This window comes from Tasmannia lanceolata, unplaced genomic scaffold (assembly GCF_043159265.1).
Source record: "Tasmannia lanceolata isolate RefF3 unplaced genomic scaffold, GAP_Taslan_0.1 ptg000013l, whole genome shotgun sequence".
Lineage (NCBI taxonomy): Eukaryota > Viridiplantae > Streptophyta > Magnoliopsida > Canellales > Winteraceae > Tasmannia > Tasmannia lanceolata.
The window spans coordinates 6,895,932-6,913,707 of NW_027518690.1; the positions used below are offsets into that span (position 1 = coordinate 6,895,932).

The 17,776-nt window shown below is 39.5% G+C and overlaps 1 protein-coding gene across 2 annotated transcripts; it reads left to right on the forward strand.

Annotated features, from left to right (window-relative positions):
- Positions 1 to 10,474: 10,474 nt before the first annotated feature.
- On the forward strand, positions 10,475 to 14,499 carry LOC143889645 (cyclic dof factor 1-like). 2 transcript variants are annotated; one of them, XM_077393924.1, is made up of 2 exons: positions 10,475 to 10,733; positions 12,763 to 14,499. In XM_077393924.1, the coding sequence occupies exons 1-2, from the start codon at positions 10,548 to 10,550 to the stop codon at positions 14,005 to 14,007; spliced, it is 1,431 nt and encodes a 476-aa protein (XP_077250039.1). In that variant the 5' UTR covers positions 10,475 to 10,547; the 3' UTR covers positions 14,008 to 14,499. The 2 variants fall into 2 exon arrangements, with proteins under 2 accessions (XP_077250039.1, XP_077250040.1); XM_077393925.1 differs by having other exon boundaries at positions 10,716 to 10,733; positions 12,306 to 14,498.
- The last annotated feature ends 3,277 nt before the right edge of the window (positions 14,500 to 17,776 follow it).

Below are 17,776 nucleotides of genomic sequence, written 5' to 3' on the forward strand. Positions count from 1 at the left end.
AACGTGTCTCCTCTCATCAACCAGCGTTTTGTTGAAGAAAGGGTGTTTGTACATGAGCGTATGAGTCTCCTTTAAGTTATGTGTCCCAGTTAGACGAAAGAACTCATCAGCATTTAGATGGCCGCCTGCGTGAACAATTTTCATTGTGTTTCGAGAAAACCCTTGATGATCTCCCTGGGGTTGGATCATTCCTAGAAGCCCTCTCTTCATCATAAACCATCGTCTTCACCGTACCAAGGACATCCTCCAGTTCCAAGGGGTCCGAGTATCGATTCCTCTTCCGACTCAGAGAGCCGGAGGGGGGGAGATACATCGTTCTGCTCCATTTTTAGAATGATAGAAAGGACAAGAGCTTCTCTCTTTTAAACCTTATAGAGAAGCCCAAGCAGTACCTTATCAAGGAGAGTGACCGCCAATGATGTCCAATAACGAGACTCCACTTCACCAAGGAAGCGTGCAAAGCAATACTAACATTTATGATTCAAGATTTATTTCGATTATTTCTGACAGATTTTCTATGAAAAAACTGCAACTTCACAAAAGCCACCTTGTAAATTCAACGATTTATTTGACGAAATGCTTGATAAGGTAAAGAATAGGTGGATTGAATTTATCCGTGTTCGTCAAATGGCCAATGAGGTTGCGGATGGCTTGACTAGAGCAGATGTCTCTTTAGAGTCCTTGGCACTTTTTGATGACCTTCCTCCTTGATGATTTTTCTTTGGTTGTATTTTCATTTTATCTCTCCATCTTGGTCATTCATTTCTCTCTTTCAATAAAATTTGGCAACCTTCTTTAAAAAAAAAGGTGCAGAGGGCATAAAATACCAGAAAACAGTGAAAACAAAATACCTTACTTAAAATTGGATCCTTTTTTTTTCCTGTTTTTTAGGAGCTTTTCATACTCTCGCACCCACCCTCTCAAGCCTCTCCTTTTCACTCATCTCTTTCAGCTAGTGCCCGCAAATATTCCATGGAATATTTTTTCATGGTCCAAACATGTCCTAAGGTTTTTCCTTTCTTCTTAGACTTTGAGCTTGTTTAGAGCAAAACCCTTTCTAAGATTTCTTAGATGAAATGTAAAAACCAATGTTAATGACGCATGGGATGCTAAATATCTTTTATAAGAATCGTGAAGAACAAGTTTTCATATAATAAGGATTGAGAATGGTGGATAGGTTGTATGACTTGTCACAAGCAAGGTTTGTGAGGTGTGGTGGTGGTATCAGTCGACAAAAGGTGGCAAGATATTAATTGCTTGTTGAAAAGAACAAAGGTTTCGTTTAAGGATACTTTAAAGATGACATAAACAATGTCATATAATCACGACAGATGCATTGATGCAGTTGATAATAAAAAATAGCACACGTTCAAATGCTTGCTTCTCATCTCTGTTTACTTTATATTAATGTGTATGCATGCAGAGAGAGAGAGAGAGAGAGAGAGCGAGAGAGATAGAGAGTTGAGAAGACTCGACCGAGTCACTTCACATTCAATAGAGCTCAGAGGAATTAATATGGTGTGTGGTCGTATAGTCCGGTATGTTTCAAAAGGTATTGTATAGTCTGCTTCATAGGATTATCCAAACAATTCATTTGTTGCACGGTAACATAAAAATAGGTTGTGCCCCAAAAAATTCATTTTATAGGATGATCCTAACCCTCCAATCTATAGAGGAACTGCACATTAATTATGGAAACCTCTATAAATTGAAGGGTTAGGGATCATCCCATGCAAATGATTTTTGGGGCACCACCTAGTGTGGCTGTGACGTTCTTCTTGAAAAATACTGGACTACACATCCACACACCACATAAAATCTCACCCTTATATTATATGTAAGTGTGACAAGAGGTGGGTCCCCTAATCCCACAATAATAACAGGGTTTTGCTAAGGGGCACTTGTTAAGGTGCTATAAAAGGTAATTTTACACCTATTTTCAGAATTTTTACAAATGTGAAATTACACCTGCTTCTCAAAACAGGTGTAAAATTACCTTTTTATAGCACCTTGACTTAGGCACTCATTAGCAAATCCCGAATAAAAATGTCTTGAACCATGAGATTTTATAGTGTAAGCTCGTATAGTCCAGTATTTTTCTAAAAGTATTGTACGGCTTTCACCATTGGATGATCCAAAGCATCCATTTGATCGGCCACAACGTAAATAGGCTGTACCCCAAAAATCATTTCCATATATAGGATGATCCAAACCCTCCAATCTTTAGGACTTTCCATAATAAATGGTTCATCTATTGATCGAAGGGCTAGGATCATCCTATGGATATGATTTTTAGATCATCCTATGGTATAAGCCGTACAGTACTTTATGAAAAATACTCGATTGTAAGGGCTTAAACCATATAAAACTCAGATTTTATATAGTGTAAGGCTGTATAGTCCTGTATTTTTAAAAAATACTCGACTATATTTGTTGCACCATAACTTTCTCCATGTACTTAACAAACGTGGCCCTATTAGCAAAAAGTGTTTAGAAACTGCTTTAATTACTTGTTAATTTTATATTAACCCCTATGAGTAATGCTAGATCACAGGCGCCCTTGCCAAAAAGGGAGCAACTATTTGTCTAATTCCACTAAAGGCATTTATGACCGTAAATTTCGGTGCCAACTTAAACGGGATTTGACCAATGGGCGCCTGTGAGTCTAGACTCCAAGTGTATTTATCGCATTCTAAACTATAAAATTAGGGTTGCAACTCGGGTTGGGCGGGTCGGGTTTTCTAGAACCCTACCCTGCCTAGAAACTATCTCGGGTCGGGTTGGGTTTTTATTGGAAAAAACCGCTATCGATAAACCTGGCCCTACCCAAGATAGTTTCTTTGTTTGGGCGGGCCCGGGCTGGTTTTTTTTTAACATCGTCGCAGATTTGACACCTGCGCACTGGTCTATTGAATGGAATATTATCAAGAGGTGTTCCACTTGGGCAGATGTGAGCCAAAACCCTGTGGGAACAATCCTACCATCTGATCAGTGCACAAAGAGACAATAAAATTAAAATGCCCACCCCATGGAGGCAATCTTCGAAGGAAAAGAGGATGCATGGGGCAGGTTTGGTGAATCTCCATTCTCAGTTTTTATCAAATCTTCATCCTCGGCAATGAAAAAGCAACCTCATTGTAATACAATGAGGCGAGCCCTCACCTATAAATGATATGAACAACCTCATTGTAATATAATGAGGCAAGCCCTCACCTATAAATGATCTGAACAGTTAATTTGACACTCTTGCTTTGGATCTCCTATGTACAACTCTTGTAAAGTATAAATGTCCAAAAATAACATCTTTAAACGGTTTGGATTCAACAGCAAAAAACATAAAAAAGGGAAAAATATAGATACTCCCCCTTAACTTTCTGACACATTCAACGGCAATCCTAGGTTTTCAAAGTCATCAACGACAGCCCCTCTGGTTACATTTTGTATAAGGTAGACCCCTTCCGTTGACAGTCCATCAGTTTAACCTGACAGAAAGACTGTTACGTATTTGTTTTGTTGAGATTTTTTAGGGATTGGGTGTGGACGTGAATTATTGTGTAGGTTGTTTTTATAACTTGCAATTTTTTAGGAAAGTTTGCTAAAGTTTAGGGGTTAGTGTTGCACGTAGGAAGTTAGTTTCTATAAATAATTGTAGAAGATTGAATGAATAAAAGAGAAGAGATTTATTTTAGTAAGTTGTGTCTTGCGCACAAAGGAGGACGACCCTTCTCTTGAAGCAGGTTAAGAGGTCGATCTTCCCTCTGAGAAGATCAATCCGTTGCGATCCAAATCAAGGTCGTAAAAAAGTAGTATCAGAGCAAGGCATGGATGATCCAACGATCGGACGGTTGGAAGCAAATGTGAGTTCTCTTGTTGTGGGACAAGAGAGAATAATCGAGGCGATGCATGAGATGTTTTCTGCTATGAATGCGAAATTCAACAAGATGGTACTTTCGTTTGACGTGAAGAAAGAATAGCCCCCATGTTTGAAGGAGATGAATGAAAGGTTCAACGAGATCACCATCGAGAAGGAGTGTATGACGAAAAAGAAAAGAAAAAATAGAAAAAGGAGAGGAAAGAATAAGAGCGAAAGAAATCAGATAGAAGAGAAAAGGCCACAATTGAAAGAAGTCGTTGATTTTCAGTATTGCCGAGTTCGTAGTTCGAAAATTCGTCATTCCTCTCAGCCAATACACCATCAAGAAGATCATCATCCACGACCATTCGTGCATCAAAATCGCAATTGCGCACTACGATGGAGCTTTGATGAAAAACACGATCAAATTGATTTGAAAATGGAGCTTCCTCAACACTTGGTGACTAATCGCAAGACGAAGAGAAGAATGGAGCGATAAGGGAAAAGAAAAAGAGAAGAGGAAAGAATTTTGAAAGATTCTGCCCAAATCTTTTACCAACTGGTAGTACTTCATCTCCAACCTTGAGGACAAGGTTGATTCCTAGAGGAGTGGAATGTTACATATTTGTTTTGTTGAGATATTTAGAGATTGGGTGTTGACGTGAATTATTGTGTAGGTTGTTTTTATCACTAACAATTTTTTAGGAAAGTTTGATAAAGTTTAGGGGTTAGTGTTGCACATAGGAAGTTAGTTTCTATAAATAATTGTAGAAGATTGAATGAATAAAAGAGAAGAGATTCAATCAAGTAAGTTGTGTCTTGCGCACAAAGGAGGACGACCCTTCCCTCGAAGCAAGTCAAGAGGCTGATCTTCCCTCTGAGAAGATCAATCCTTTGCGATCCGAAACAAGGTCGTAACAAAGTAAACCGGGTTAGTATTTTGAGGACAGAAATACCCTCGTCCCTGCTATTAAGGCATTTGCAGAGGCTTCTTCTTCCAATTGGTTACGCCACTTCCTTCGAAGCTTCTTCCTTCCACTGCTTCCAGCTGATTCCTTCCAATTGGTTACGCCACTTCCTTCGAAGCTTCTTCCTTCCACTGCTTCCAACTGATTTTAAGTAGGTTATGGGGTGTTCCAACAACCTTAAATTCTTGTCTCCATGCCCAACAACCCTAATAATGTGTTCTAATCTCTAATGGCACTCTTTTTTTCTACTCTTCTCATTTAAAGGGAAGGACTTTTAGGCCCACTAAGCCAGTTAATTGGATTACATCGTGACTGTGAACATGCTATCGAAGGTACATGTTTACAATGGAAAATGATACAATGACATGCTTGATGCTTGCTTTAGGATTGCTTTAAACCATTCAATATTTGTCATAAACAAGTCCTATTAATGTGCGCAGAAGACAGGATTATTAGTGACCTCCTATCTTCTTTGCAAATCTATACGATTGCTTTGAATAATTTAAATTAAAAAGCCCTCTAATAGCATGCATAATGCTAATATTATCATATGAACAGGGCATCATCGCCTAGTTGTGGAGAACACAGTCAAACCCTAGGGTATTATGGGTATTATGGTCATTTCCTTTTCGCCATGAACGTGGAAGTGTCTTCTTTTCATTTCCTTCTCGCCCGTCCACTCCATCACGTTAAAAAAACCCATTGTAACCACATGGGGTGTCGTTGATAACTTTGGAAACCTAGGGTTATCCCGTTGAATGTGTTAGAAAGTTTAGAGCGTGTGTCTCCCCCCCCCCCCCGCCCGGCCTGCGGCAATAAAAAAAAAAGAAAAATACATATGTTACTGCAAGTAGGGGTGGCAATGGTTCGGTTTCGGTTCGGTTTGACCCTCAAACCGAACCGAACCGAAATTTGAATCGGTTTGGTTTTACCAAACTGAAACCGAACCAAAATCGAATTTTTGGTTCGGTTTCGGTTCGGTTCTGCCAATTTTACCACCCCTTACTCATAATTATTGGAGATATTCGGTTTGGTTCGGTTTGATCCCCAAACCAAACCAAACCGAAATTTGAATCGGTTTGGTTTAACCAAACCAAAACTGAATTTTCGGTTCGGTGTCGGCTCGGTTCCGGTTCGGTTCGGCCAATTTTGCCACCCCTAACTGCAAGTTAACATTGCATGATTAGCATAATGTGCCCCCTTTTAACGTAATTTGACATTAAAAAAAAAAAAAAAACGTTGAGACGGAAAAATTATTAATTATAAAATATAATAAAGAACCAAAAACCATGCGGGTTTGACTTCGGGTCAGGTTTTTTTCCTTTAGACCCGACCCGACGTTAATGCAGGTTTTTAAATCTCAAACCCTACATAGCCAATTATTATTATTATTATTATTATTTTTGTCATTTTCATTCTGACACGCCATGTTTCACTCATCATCACGGACATCGTACTGTCTTTTGCTGCACTCCTGAGGGCAAATAACACCCACAAAGGAAGATTCTTTCAAGTGCGGTGGAGATTTGATCCGTACGTCTCCGGATATTCCGACACGTGTTAATGGACCTTTTCGCCCCACTTGTTTAAAATCCTCGTTGTTATAACAATGTGGGGAACTGACGTGTCAGGAGCCTACTCGTTAGCCGATTCAACGGTACAAAGATACCCGATAAAAACACAAAGACGAGTGGGTGTTAGGCCTTATAGTCCCGTATTTTTCAAAAAAGTAGTGTATGCACCACATCATATCATATGATGATCAAAACCGTGTAAATACCCAAAAATCATTTATATAGGAAGATCCTACCTCTCCGATCTATAGATGTTTTCAAATTATGCAGTTCCTCTACAGATCGGATGGTTGGGATCATCCTATAGAAATGATTTTTCGGGCACAACCTATTTATATTATGATCCATCATATGGACGGTTTGGATCATCCTATAGTATGGTCCATTCAGTACTTTTTGAAAAATAATACACCATATAAAAACTCAGTTTTTACAATGGTATAAGCCCTCATTGTCCATTGTATTATTGAAAATTGCTGTACTGCACACACCATAGGATGATCTAAACCGTCAATCATTTCCATAGGGTGATCCCAACCCTCTGATCTATAATGGTTTCCATAATAAGTAGAGACCCATCAAATAGACGGTTTGGATCATCCTATGATATGAGCCGTATTGTACACCGTATAATTTCTCGAAAATATTAATGATATTTATGTACAAATTTGGTGCTCTCATGTTGGATGTCGGCTCTAGGACTAGGAACTCTCTCAGATTTTGTGTTCTTAAGGGAAATGATGTATTTGCCCCCTTTACTTCGCCGAGCCACCCCTTACAGTGTAAAAAAGAAGCCGGAAATAAACTAAAAGGGGGTGTGCCGCAGAACAAAACTAGGCGAACATATCACTTTCCCTACAATTACAGCATTACTTGCCTTTGAGAGAGGTTTATTATTACTTTTGTTGGCCGACATGCCAATGTTTTCAAAGGACGTCTATGTGGACTTTTTGGCGGCTTAGGAATTCTGTCCTGTTTTCGATTTCTTCACGGGCGCGACGGAGTTTGGTCAAAACTCGTGCAAAGATGATAAACGAGTATTTCTTACACAGGACAGCCCCCTGCAGTGTAAAAGAGTAGTCATAATACACTAGAGGAGGCTCTCCCAAATAAAAAAGGGGCCAATATAAACACTCCCCTTTTTATCTGTCTTGCATTTGAATAAATATCTGCAAGAGGCCATTTAGAGAATGCCACGTGTCAATGGCTGTTTGATAATGATAGACACTGTTTATGTGGCGGGCGAATCCAACACATTCAGAATTTTTTGCTGAATGCATTTGGAAAGTTGCCAAAATATCTTAATCCAACTGTTACTGTTTTATGGCAAGTTGAAGGTGAGGCCCATATAATAATGTACACTACAGGTCGACACTCGAAAAGATCAATTACCTTTCCTAAAAAGCTGGATTTAGTTGATTTTAAAATGACTAATACCGAACTACTTTTAAGTCGGCCAAGAGAAAGCAAAGAAAAGGAACAAAAGAGCCGCAAAAGCAACCTTCCAAGTATTATACTATCCGGTGCGTTTGGATTGCTGGAATCAGGAATCAAAATTGTGATCACGTACCATTCTTATTCCTATTACCCCCGTTAAATAAAATTTAAACTCTAGTTCTAATGTTTGAGTAAAGATCAATGTTGGGACGCGGGTAGAACTCGTCCTTAAAAGCTAGCCATTAAGGTGAGGGTGCCCAAATCCATTCACTGTTTTCGATGTGGGATCTTTCTTTTGCATGGAGCGACCAACAGTCTCCCCCTCCATGCGGAAGCGACGTGAACAATCCCGCCCCTTCACGTGGAGGCAACATGGGACCTACAAGATCTTCTCCGAGCAAATTACACCATCTCAAAAGTACACCGAGGTTACCGAGATCTTCCTTGAGAAATTTTCTCCATTCTTGAGGGTAAACTGAGGTTACCACGCCCCGACTCCGATACCACTTGTTGAGACCTGGGTAGAACTCACCCTTAAACGCTAAGCCAGTAAGGGGATGGCCCCCAAGTCCTTATACACCCATCCACATCCATTCACTTTTCTGATGTGGGATCTTTGCTTCTGCGTGGAACCCTCAACAATTAAGAATCATAATCTTGATCTACCGATTTGGGTTCCAGATCTTCTCCCAAAGCTTCTGGTAATTGGCTGCTAATAATTTGGCATTTGCGTTGCTTCTATATCTCTCAAAGAAAACAAATTTTCTGAAGAAAATTAAACCTTAGAAAACAGGAACCTGCGTAAAAATCTCTCTGAAACTCGAAGAAATCTCTCCTGGAATACTTGTAGAAAACGAAATTCCTGAAATATCAACAAAGAAAACTCAAAAAAATCTAAAGAAAATGAAGAAAATATCTCCAAAAAAATTCAAAGAGAGAGAGAGAGAGAATATCTACATTTGAAAAAAAATCATCGTCGAAAATAGAAAAACCTTACATTTTCCCAAAAACACTCTACAATTGTAGAGAGAGAGGACGGAATTGAGAATACTATCTATTCGGGCAGTATCAAAATCTACCGGATAATCCAGTTTTTTTCCACCTGCCCATACCATTTACAGCAATAAAATTCACCCACACTTGAATCTGTCGGGAATGAATCGGATTCCGATTCTAAGTCTTGATTCTCGATTCTGGTAATCCAAACACGCCCTCTTTGTTCATATTTCAAAAAGCTACTAATGTTGGAACTACCATGTGTTTAATAAGGGAAGTGGTACATCCGCCCCTTCTTTTTTACTTGGGACAGCCAGCTCCAGTGTATCTATGACTGCATCTATGACTGCAGGGGTTGATGTACTTCATGTGGGAAGGATTAAACGGCTTGATTGCCACATACACCGGAGTTGGCTCTCTCCTGTATAGAAAAGGGGTGAATTTAACATTTCCCTTTAAGAATTGCATGTATCTCTTTTGTCAATTCTTTTTTTAATAGCTGTAGAAGTTATTACTGTCCCGAAAAAGTTTATTTAAGGCAATTAAAAAAAGAAAAGACAAGCTGAGTTTCTACGGATTTTTAAAACATGTCATTGTTAGTATCAATAGCCTTTCCAAATTTAGAAAATTTATTGTTGGGGTTCCACGCAGCAAAAGATCCCATATAGGGTTATAAGGGAATTGTCACCCTCTCTCTAATGGCTAGCTTTTAGGGGTGAGTGCTACCTGGTTAAGACCCCAACAAATGGTATCAGAGCTCAAGGCGTGGTAACCTTGGTTTGCCTCTAAGAGTGGAAATGTCTCCGGGGGAAGATTTCGAAAACCCTGGTGTAGTATTTCATGGTTTCCACGTTGCCGCAGCGTGTAGGTGCAATATTGTCCACGTTGCTTCCGCGTGGAAGGGAAGGTTGTTGGGGTTCCATGCAAAAGCAAAAGATCCCACATCGGAAATGTAAAAGGATGTGGATGGGTTATAAGAGAATGGGCAACCTCCCTCTAATGGCTAGCTTTTAGGGGTGAGTTCTACCGGTTAAATTCTCTACACGTACAAGTGGGATCCACTTGTGTCTTGTGTACTTGATTAGATCTGATAATCTTAGCGGCCAATTTCCACTGAGAACATCTTTATCCGAATGATGTGCAATTGAGGCCGTTGATCTTGTAGAAAATCATGATGGAAACCTCATGATCTTGAATTCATACAATAGAGTACCATAAAAGAAAAATTCAATGGTTAAGATTTTCTTTGCAAAACTCTAAATATTATTTGATGAATCAAGGACCAAGATTATCCGATCGCTATCTAGATCAACGAATCATATCGCGTGCAAGGGACCAATTGTCTTCTTAAATCAAACCCCACAGTTGCTCCCCTATAACCAATCATAGTGGGACAGGTGTCTTACAAAAGACTCCTGACAAGTCGACAAGATGAACGGACCAGATCAACTATCAAAATTCGCCGAGTTAGCGATTTAAGTTATTGGGTGCTGACTAGGATCTCCGGGGACCCACATTTTCCACTAGTTGTTGAGATGGCAATTCCGACGCCACAAGAACTTGTGGCTGAGAATCACTTCACTGATGACGTGGCATCTGGCTCTCGTTAAACTGAGCAAACCGAAACGAGACAACGAGAAGCCCAACTATACAAGTCGCACCCCTTCTTACTTATTTTTTGCGTATCGGTTTTCGGACCCTTCGTTTCGTTTCGGAAACATGTCGGGAGCCAGAGATACCGCTATTAAGCTGTTCGGAATGACTATTAGTCCGATGTCTCCAATCAACGAGAAAGCACCACGTGGCGGCCCTGAAGAGGGTCCGGAACTCGGCCCGGAAGAAGGCCCGGAACTCTACTCAAAGACTGATGATGGACGAGGAGGAAAAGAAGAAGAAGAAGAAAAGGTAATAAAGATTTTATTTATTTATTTATTTTGTTAGACTTATTTGGAAGAGTTTGGTTCTGGGTTTTGTGTTTTAGGGGATTCTGATGGTTTATTTTGACTCTTTGTTGCTGAATTAAGGTATAATTTTCACTTCTGATATAGGTAATTTTACTGTTTCTGTCACTATTTTTTGGAGTTGCTTTTCTTTCGAATTTTTTGTTACAAAGTGTTAGAGTAGATCAGGTCAGGTAGTTTGTTTAGATTTGCAACTAAGCTAGTTTTAGTAGGTAGGATTTCTATCTTTATCATTTTTCATAGTTACACTGATTTCTTTATATGTTTATGCCCTCATTAGGGCTAATTGTAATTAATCCAGGAAAGCAAGATTAGTAAAATCATCTCATTACTTTGTTACAAAGTTTTGATTTTGGTTTTTGGGGGAAATAACAATTGGGTTTTGATGGGTTTTGCTTCTAAAGAGATGATTATCAGTTGTCATTACTCATAACAACATATAGTTTATTAGAGAAGATTTTGTTTTAAAGGAATTCTGATGAGAAATTTAGTTATGAAGACACCCAAAGACTGTAATGGGATTATATCGACATTTTGTAAAGGTTTTTCTTCTCAAAATTGGATATGTTCCTCTTTTTCTGCGGTTCTTCGGATTTTTTTTGTTACGTCCAAGTTTGGATGGAGAATTTTATATTTTTCTGTTTTGGGTGAGTTTCCTCGACAATTTACAGTTTAATTTTGCTGTAAAATATTATTATTTTCAGTTCTGGTTGGAATTTGTTTAATTTTCTTACTGTTTTTGGGTGCTGTTGTGTTACAGAGCACTCTGGTTTGAAGCTTTTGCTTTCTCATCATTAAAAGTAATTATAGGTTTTAAGATGGAATGATCTTCTGCCAAAATCTGCAAGCTCGCTAATTATATCCTTCTAGTGCTTCTTCTGTACATGACTTTTCGGATCTGGGTGTTTTTTTTATTATTATCATTTTTTAATTTATCTTTTCTTTCTTCTTTTCTTTTATCTGTACTTGCTTTTATTTTGGATTTTTTTCCTGTCCTTTTTTTAATAACTTTTCCTTGAATGGCTTTTTTTTTACTCCAATTGAGTGATGCCTATTGGAGTATTTTCTTTTCAGTAAGGATCTATCTGTAAAGGCTCTCATGCGATTTCTTTCTTGTTTTAACTGACAGTGAATGTATTTTTATTAATCTTTGATTATTACAATTAACCATAATTACTCATTAAATAGTTCTGATCTATTCTAACATTTAACACCTTTTGATCTGCAATTACCATCCTCCCTTGATTAGTATATCTAATTATTCTTGATCAAAAATAGTATATCTAATTATTAAAAAATCAAATGAAATTTGTTGTTTTCTGGACATTAGCCACTTCGATTGCATGTGATTTTGCCATTTGCTGAATATCTCTCGTGTAATTAACATCGATCAAATACGCATAAAGTTACCATTGATTAACTATTCCCAATTGGGCTCTTTTCTCTAAATGTTATGACCATAAAAGCAGAGCATTTTTAGTTATGGAATGTTGAACTATCTTGGACTTTTATGCAGAAATGGCAATCTTTCCTCTCCATACATTATATCAGACCCATGTTTCAGTCATGCAACGTTCCTGTTGTGGTCTCTAAAACTGACGAGGAAAGTCTTTATTACCTTTCCATAGTTGGGAGAATTAAGCATAAATTGCTTTATATACCTTTTTCCACCCCAATTATGTTCTGTTATTGTGATAAACCAGTAAGGCCCTGTTCGTTTAAGATTGACAACCGATTTTTAGTGCCAAACCTATAATTGGACTCAAAATTACTTTAAAATTTGAGTCCATTATTCAGTTTGGCGCTCACAATTGGTGCCAAGCCTGACCGATTTTTAGTGCCAAGCCTAACCGATCATTTACGCAGCGGAGAAAGTAAAAATTATAATGAAAAATTGCAAATGACTATAGGTTCTGTTCGAAGGCGAATAATTTGATTGCTGTTTCTTATTGAATAATGGAATTTACTTTCAGGATCCATTAAGCCAAAAATTTACTGAAGTAAAAGAGAAAGAGAAAGATCAGCCCCCCTCGGAAAAGTTAACTGAACAAGCCAAGTCCTCAATGGTAAATGAGGACCCGAAAACACCTTCTGTAGACAAAGAAACAGAAGACGTGGACGAACTGAAACCAGAAGAACAGAATGACTCAAAAGAGAAGACACTAAAGAAGCCAGACAAGATACTTCCATGTCCTCGTTGTAACAGCCTCGACACAAAGTTCTGTTATTACAACAATTACAATGTCAACCAACCCCGACATTTCTGTAAGAACTGCCAGCGATATTGGACTTCTGGAGGGACAATGAGGAATGTCCCTGTAGGAGCCGGGCGTCGAAAGACCAAGAACTCTGCCTCACATTATCGGCACATTACTGTATCTGAATCTCTCCAAACAGATACACACGAAAAAATCCATCTTGCTCCATGCAAACCCAATACCACCGTTCTCAGTTTCAGCTCAGATGGAAAACTATGTGAGTCTATGGCATCTGTGTTGAGCCTCGCCGAGAAAACAATGAGGAATGGGTTTCATAGACGTGAGGAACAAAGAATTCCAGTGTCATGTGGAGGAGAAATTGGCGATGAGCACTCAAGTGAATCTTCTGTCTTGGCTTCAAATTTGACCGACGAAGGTAATCGGGCAAACTTGCAAGAGCCAATGCAAAAGTGTCAACAATTCCCGCCTCAAATGCCATGTTTTCCATGGACTTATCCATGTAATTCAACTCAATGGAGCCCTCAACTAGCACCACCACCTTCTTTCTGTCCTCCAAGCTTTCCCATATCATTTTACCCTGCACCACCTTATTGGGGTTGTTCTATCCAAGGCCCTTGGAGTATTCCTTGGATATCACCCCCGTCTACTTCTCCAAACACTGGTTCCCCGGGCTCTGGGTCGAATTCTCCAACCTTAGGAAAGCATCCAAGAGAAGGAGTCATTCCTAAAGAAGACACAGTCAAACACAACAACTCGGAAAAATGTTTGTGGGTTCCTAAAAGTTTGAGGATTGATGACAACGGTGAAGCTGAGAGGAACTCGATATGGGAAACTCTTGGGATTAAAAATGACAAGGAGGATTCAATGAATAGTGGAGGGTTTTTCAAGGCGTTCCAATCAAAGGTCGACGACAAGAATCATACAGCCGAAACCTCCCATGTCTTGCATGCCAACCCTGCTGCACTTTCGCGCTCACTTAACTTTCGCGAGAGCTCGTAGAGGATTAGTGAACTGGTGAAAATCTTGTAAATTTTGGGAGCTTCAGCTCGTGGTAATGAATATGTACCACTGAACTTTGGCACTGTACTACACCAAGCTTTGTGCAAAAGGTTGTATTGAAAGAATTGGCATGGCAACCCAATTGTGAGAAAGACTTATGAGGAATTTCTCTGGGTGTTGCTTTGGAAGAGCGAATTTCATAGTAGCTCAAATAGCCAATGGTTTGTTTAACTTCCACTGTGGCAGTGTGAACATGTTTATTTTCTTAGTTCTAATGGTTTGGTGAGTTTGCCTATATGTGTGCAAATATATGAGATAGTGAGAGAGGGAAGAAAGAAATAGGATTTTCAGATGTAATAGAATAAATCTATAAACATCTATGAATCCAACTCAAGTTCTTTTTTCCCTCTTATCTTTTGAATTAAGGACACTCAATGGACATCTATTTTCAAAGAAATGTGTATTTGACTCATGCATTACTTAGTAGGTGTGGTAGTATGTCATGGTGTTAGGTTCCTTGAGTGATCTATTTTGCTTAAGATATTTGGTCTTTAATTTTAATTTCAGAAATTGGTCTGTTGTATTCTGTGTTGAAGAGTGAAAGACTGTCCTCCTTTGGTATCGTAGGAAACATACAAAGATTTCAAATATATAGGTCTGGAGGAGGCCAAAGTGTTGAAAAGCCATTCAAGTGTGCTTGAAATAATCCAAGCAGAGGCAAAAAAATATTGGAAAATATCCTAAATAAAAGAAAAGGTTCTTGTTGAAAAGGCCATCTCTTGTTTTTGAAGATAAATATGAATTTTTCTTTCGAGCATCTTTCTTTTTCTGGGCCCAAAGTGAGGACCGCTTAGGGAAACAGGTGGAAAGATTAGGTTGAAGATAACATCATGAAAAGGTATCCATTTCTTTTCACTTCCCTATAATATTCTTCACCAACTTCTGTTGTTTTTTCATACTGCAATTCAATAATGTAGACCATTTAGCATGATGTCGGGATCAGGAAAACAAGTTTCCAACTGCTAAATTTTGGTTGGCTATTTTTAAGAAGATTGAGGGGAGAACATCTTCTTGAGATCTTCTTGAGATTGTTTAGTTGCCTTTTAAGGTCTTTGACCACTAGCACTGTCCGGCGACGGTCGGGTGATGTGGCGCGCTCGAGATCTTCTCTCCAAATTTCTTCAAATCAAACAAATTTGTGGAGAAGATCTTGGGGAGATCTTTTTGCCCTTATCCCAACCCCCCCCATCCCATATTTGCAAGACAAACCAAACAATGTTTCTTTCTTCCACCCTTAATCTTCCCGTTGACTAATCTGCTTTAGATCTCCCCTTTGACCGTTGGGATATAGATCTCCCAACGAATTAATGGCATCCAAACAGAGCAAACATGAATTAGGTGGCTTCACTTTTTGAAAAAGCCCGTGTCAATCGTTGACTTCCTTTTCCCATGGCTGAGTTCTCACTCGAGTCAAAGTTTTATCCTAGTAAATCAGTCAAAACTCCTTTTACTCATCTGAGTTCATGAAAATTTGACTGTACCTAAGTCCTCATTTGTAGAAAACCGAGAAATACCTCCTCAACAAGGATCAAACACGATATGCAACAAGCAAAAGATCCGAGCAACATAAGAATAAAGACAAGATTTACGTGGTTCAGCACTGTGCCTACGTCCACGGGTGAAGAACTTCACTATTTCGGTTTTAGGGTTACAAAACTCTCTTTTTTTACCCAAAAAAACCGAGAGAAAAGCTAGCTACCTGTAACCCTAACACGGTGGTTTATATATCAATGCCGCCACATCAAGAAAACTACTGAAATACCCTGTACAGCAAAACCGTAAATTAAATTTTCCTTCTTGGGCGCTGCTTGGGAAACTCTAGCAGGGGTGCGCTGCCCCTGCACCTCAGCGAGCTGACCATAGAGCTCGACCTGTGTGCATCAAAAACATTAGTCTGTCAGGGTCCTGTATAATGTCAGAATCCAAGATATTTGTACAACATCATCCGAGTCCACATGTATATTGTCTACACAACTTAGCTTTCCGCAAGAAATTCCAACATTTTTATTCAACACTGTCAGGCTCACGCAGCATTGAGAAATCTCAAGAATTTGTTGAACGAAGAAATAAATGTGAGATTGGTTGAACAACTTGTGTGAGAAGTACTGCGAAATCTGTTCAAAGTCGGGGTGCAACTTGGGCCGGGCTCAACCCGAACCCGACGGGTTGAACCAGATTTTGGCATGGGTTGGGTTGGCATTTTCTCGGGTTGGGTTGGGAAAACCAGCCAGATCTAATTTCGGGTTGGGTTAGGGTTGATGCCTTGGCAACCCAATCCGACCTGAACCCGACCTCCATCTTCTAAGTTTATCAAATCATGAGGATTATGTTTTTTTTTCTGTGTATTTCTCTATTTCGCCCTAGATGAACCCGAATCCAACCCAAGTCAACCTGACCCAATTTGGAGGCGGGTTGGGTTAGGGTTGACCATCCTCAACCCGAGGCTTGGGTGGGGTTGGGTTGGGTTAGGGTTGAGGGAATGCTATCCCAGGTTGGGTTAGGGTTGGCCTCAACCCGACCCGACCCAACCCGATCCGAGTTGCACCCGTAGTTCAAAGATGTCATTTTCTTACAGGAGACTTACCGAACTTACATTTCTCATTTCATCTGCATTCAAAGCTATTTACATTTCATCCTTTTACCAGATATGCCAAACAACTTCATCTTTTTCATAATAAGTGTACAACAGTTTGGTCATTTTCACTGAAAGCCAGGACCAACCATCAGATATTTGTTGCTGAGAATCAATGGTGGACCACATGATTCCTATAAGCTCAGTTGTTGTGGGACCAAATGCATGTTACTTTCCAAGAAGCTCCTCCACATATTTCTTTCCTTCCTTTTCTTCCTTTTAGAAGAAGACAAGAGGCCTTTTTCCCTATCTGTATACTTGATTTCCATTATGTGTTGGTCTCACAGCCACAAATGTAGCCAGGTTTGAGAGCAATTTGATATTTTCAGGCCACTATAAAAGATGTGGGGCCAGACAATCCTAGCGGTCAGATTCAGCGTGCTTATTATATGATATTTGCCTTGATGATCTTGATTAAGCTCTACTAATGCTAAATTCAGTCTTCTGTCACCATTCACAAATAAATAAATAAAATTCAGTCTTCTGTCATACACTAGAATTTGACCTTATGCCAAAAACTGTGGGTAGTTGAGCTAGATGGAGTCAGTACAATCATAGCCGTCCGATCGATGTTAGAACTTGATTGCCCGTCGCAACCATCAATCCAATGGCCCAGATTGTCTAACTCCAGGTAAGTGCCTAGCGCTAATCCCGGCGCATGATGGGTTGCATGTTATCTGAAGTAAGGGTGTCAATTTTGGCTCGGGCTCGGAAGCTCGCTCGAGCTCGGCTCGAATCCTTAATGAGCCGAGCCGAGCCGGCTCTCAGGCTCGTTAAGCTTAACGAGCCGAGCCCGATTTAGGCCCGGCTCGGCTCGGCTCGTTAAGGCTCGTTAAGAATTTAATATATTTAAATATATATTTATATATTAATATATACACTAAAAGGGTTGTCTAGGGAGTAAAAGAGGGAGGCAAAATATGTCACTTCATTTTAGGAACCCCATTTGTTACTTGGACCACCCCCATAGTGTAAAAAAAGTAGTGAAATTACACTATATAGGGCTGTCCAGGGAAGATGAGGGGTGTGAAAAAAAGCTCTGTAAAGCCGCTCGCGAGCCTGGCCGAGCCGAGCCTG

What these genes read in the sequence shown, in the direction of transcription:
- LOC143889645 (XM_077393924.1), top strand. Translation starts at nt 10,548, where the DNA reads ATGTCGGGAGCCAGAGATACCGCTATTAAGCTGTTCGGAATGACTATT. An exon ending in AAGAAGAAGAAGAAGAAAAG is followed by an intron (nt 10,734 to 12,762) that starts GTAATAAAGATT and finishes ATTTACTTTCAG; the next exon opens with GATCCATTAAGCCAAAAATT.